Genomic DNA, 3,825 nt, shown 5'->3' on the forward strand with positions numbered 1-3,825 from the left:
AACACTAAAAAAAAAAAAAAAAAAAAAAAAAAAAAAAAAAAAAAGGAGCAATGTGCTAAACGAATACATCAGAAAGCTCTTGAGAGTCAAGGGATGTCTTTGCCTTTCATGAAATGAAAGGCCAATGGGTATTTAAAGTAATTTTTTAGAGTGTGTGTTTAAACAATTATTAAAAATCTGAATTAGATATATCTCATACTGTTAAAATAATCCATAACAAAATGTCTCTAAATGTTATATGTGGATTTAACAGATAGAAACCAGCAATGAGGAACAACACAATCACAACATTCATTCTACTAGGACTGACAGATGACCAACAAATGCAAGTTCTGATTTTTATCTTTCTCTTTCTCACCTACCTGCTGAGCATAACTGGGAACCTGACTATCATCTCCCTTATCTTACTGGATTCTCACCTTAAGACAGCCATGTATTATTTCCTACAAAATTTTGCTTTCTTGGAGATTTCATTCACATCTGCATGTATTCCCAGATACTTGTATAACATAGCAACAGGTGACAAGATGATTACTTATAATGCCTGCGCCAGTCAAGTATTCTTTACAGATCTCTTTGGGGTAACAGAATTTTTTCTCCTGGCTGCCATGTCCTATGACCGCTATGTGGCCATCTGCAAGCCCCTGCATTATGTGACTATCATGAGTAGCACAGTCTGCAGAAGGCTTGTCTTCTGTTGCTGGGTCGCTGGTCTATTTATTATAATCCCTCCACTTAGCTTAGGCCTAAATCTGGAATTTTGTGATTCTAATATCATTGATCATTTTATCTGTGATGCATCCCCTCTCCTGAAGATCTCTTGTTCAAATACTTGGTTCATGGAACAGACCGTTATCATCTGTGCTGTGCTGACCCTCATTATGACATTAATGTGTGTGGGTTTGTCTTACATTTATATCATCAAGACCATTTTAGGATTCCCTTCCGCCCAGCAAAAGAAAAAAGCTTTTTCCACATGTTCTTCCCACATGATTGTGGTGTCTATCACCTATGGCAGCTGCATCTTCATCTATATTAAGCCTTCAGCAAAGGATGAGGTGGCCATTAACAAGGGTGTGACAGTGCTCACTACTTCCATCGCTCCTATGTTGAACCCCTTCATTTATACCTTGAGGAACAAGCAAGTCAAACAAGCCTTTAATGATTCCATCAAAAGAATTATAATATATTCCAAGAAATAAGGGAATGTCTAAACCTATAAACATGTACAGTGAACTTCCCAACTCCCTAATCAGGTTACATTTTTTTAAAACACTCAGTTATTCTCATCTAGTCATAACTCTCCCACAAACTTCCTTTAAGATCATACTCTTCCATAGCATGTATGTTAATAGCTTTTTAAAAATTAAACTTCCGGCTTCATTTTCAAATAAAAATAACCAAAAAATAAAATAGAACATAATAAGACCAAGTTAGAAATACCAAAAGAGAAAAAAAAAAAAAGATTAAGAAATATTTACATTTTTAAGCAAAAGAGTGGTCAACCATTGTTTCTTCCAATCCAAAACATTCAAGTAAGTTATTTTATTTTTTGTTTGTTTTACTGTATTGTGTTGTATTGTATTTTGGAGAAACGTTTGCTTTAAGGCACATACACTTGCTAGAGAGACAGAGAGAAAGAGAGATAGAAAGTGAGAAATCACTCCCCGGGGGGGATGGACGCACTGCAATCCCTTCTCCTCCATTATCCTCTTGGATTTTGGACACACACACACATGCACCTTGCAAGAGGTTTAAGTCACTGGGGCCAGGACTCGAACCATGGTCAATCATGTGGGAGTTCAGGAACATAACCATTTTGCCATATGCTGGCCCCTCAAGTAAGTTATTAATTGATTTGTTTAATAAATATAGATCAGTTAATTCCATTAGGGCAGGTACTGTTTCAGGTACTAAAACTAGAGGAACAAAAAATAGGAAAAACCTCCTCCCATGTACCCTCATGAGTAAAAAAGAAATAATTCTATATTAAAGAAAACAAAAAAATTGGCTTGCACAGAAATAAATACGTTAGACAGGGAATTAAATTTTGTCAGAATTATATTCTGGCAAAATATCCAAAATATTAGAACTTGAAAATTATAAGCTTTCAAAGTGTATCAGAATTTAGAAGACCAAAATTTTAAATTGATAGACTTTTATCAGAAAAATATATAAATAATTCTAAGCATATTAAGCATATATGGTCAACTATTTTTTTCACAGTTCCATTAAGAAGACACAAAGGGTTTTAAGATAGAGTCTTTAATAAGTCGTGCTAGGAAAATCAAATATCCTCACACAAAAGAATGTGACTGGACCATAATTTTACACCATACACAAATCTCAAATAAAAATGAATTAAAGACCTGAATATAAGACCTGAAACTGTAAAATTCCTAGAAGAAGATAGGAAGAAATCTTAATATTGGCCTTGACAATGATTTTTTAGACATATATCATCGATAATCTTTCAAACATCACTGAAAAGATTCTGTTCCTTATTCTCTTACTGATCAGGATAACTGCCTAACTTCTAAAGAACACGTGATCCTGACTATACCACATTCTCAAATTAATAGTAATTTATGAAAAATCAGCTTTTCTTTGTGTCTTAAGTCTCAACTCTATGAAAGCTATTGTTTGTGAAGTCGTGAGTTTCAACTTCTTTTATCTCCTTTCATCGAACCTTGTTGCATCTTCTATATAGCCTAAGAGTCCTCTCTGACATGACCACAATCCACCTAGAAAAACAGGAGAAAATGCAGGATATGTTATACCCTCTTCTTTTGCACTTATTTCTACATTTATATAGGTCATTTCCACTCCCATTCTATACATTAGAATACATACACTTGACCAGGCTTAAGAAAGACTATAGGACCAACTATGGCATGATAGTTAAGGTGGCTGAATCCCCATGGGGAATGCTTTCTTGTACTCTTGCACTCTCTGACAACCATATGCATGCTCTGTCAAATTTTTAAAAAAATAATAAAGATCTTAAAATTTTTCATTGAAACAAATAGGTGAATAAAAAAACAATAATGAGACATCTAGCAGATTCCAAAAATTCAAGAGAAAAATAGTATAATAAGTGCCACAGGGCTAAGTTTTTCAGGAGAATGAATGAGAAGAAACAAGAAACAGGAAATTAGAACAGTGGAAAATACAAGTTTTATTTAGATATTCACCTGTCAGAGTGATGGTCTGGCAGAGACTGCTGTCTCAAAACATCTGTTTAACTCTCATAAATCTAGAAGTTCTCATTTTTCACTGAGAATAAATACCTATTATATTACAGTTATATTGCAGTTATAGCTGCAATATACATTTTACATATTATATAAATTTTATATATTATATTGATGTTATAGCTTATAATTTACTATAAACTACTGTATATTTCAAATTTTCTAGGAGAGTAAAGCCAAACCTCTTTCACAAAAAAAAAAATGATAGAGCAAAATGTTGGAGATATTAATTAGCTTGATTTAATCATTCCACATGTATACACATACTTAAACATGATATTATACCCAATAAATGTAAACAATCATGACTTAAGAATATATATTTTAAATGATCTTCAAATATTTATTATATTATAAGGTAAAGTCATCTAACTCAATAATATTTTATGCAATAGATTCTATTATATTCTCTCCTACATCAGGAAGGATCCTAAAGTCAATTGTATGAAAGAATGAATTTCAACTTGTATAGATCATCCAATGAATTTTAAGCCATAGAATATTAGTGAGTTATAAAGCAACTTTTTTTAAGAGATTTTTGCTGTAGGGCGCATGGGCTCACCAGAGAGAC

The 3,825-nt window shown here is 32.9% G+C and overlaps 1 protein-coding gene across 1 annotated transcript; it reads left to right on the plus strand.

Annotated features, from left to right (window-relative positions):
- Positions 1-266: 266 nt before the first annotated feature.
- Positions 267-1,202, plus strand: LOC102474431 (olfactory receptor 6C2). The gene has a single exon (XM_006156837.1). The coding sequence runs from the start codon at positions 267-269 to the stop codon at positions 1,200-1,202; it is 936 nt and encodes a 311-aa protein (XP_006156899.1).
- The last annotated feature ends 2,623 nt before the right edge of the window (positions 1,203-3,825 follow it).

The sequence above is a fragment of the Tupaia chinensis genome, unplaced genomic scaffold (genome assembly GCF_000334495.1).
Source record: "Tupaia chinensis unplaced genomic scaffold, TupChi_1.0 Scaffold000518_1, whole genome shotgun sequence".
In the NCBI taxonomy this organism is placed as follows: Eukaryota; Metazoa; Chordata; class Mammalia; order Scandentia; family Tupaiidae; genus Tupaia; species Tupaia belangeri.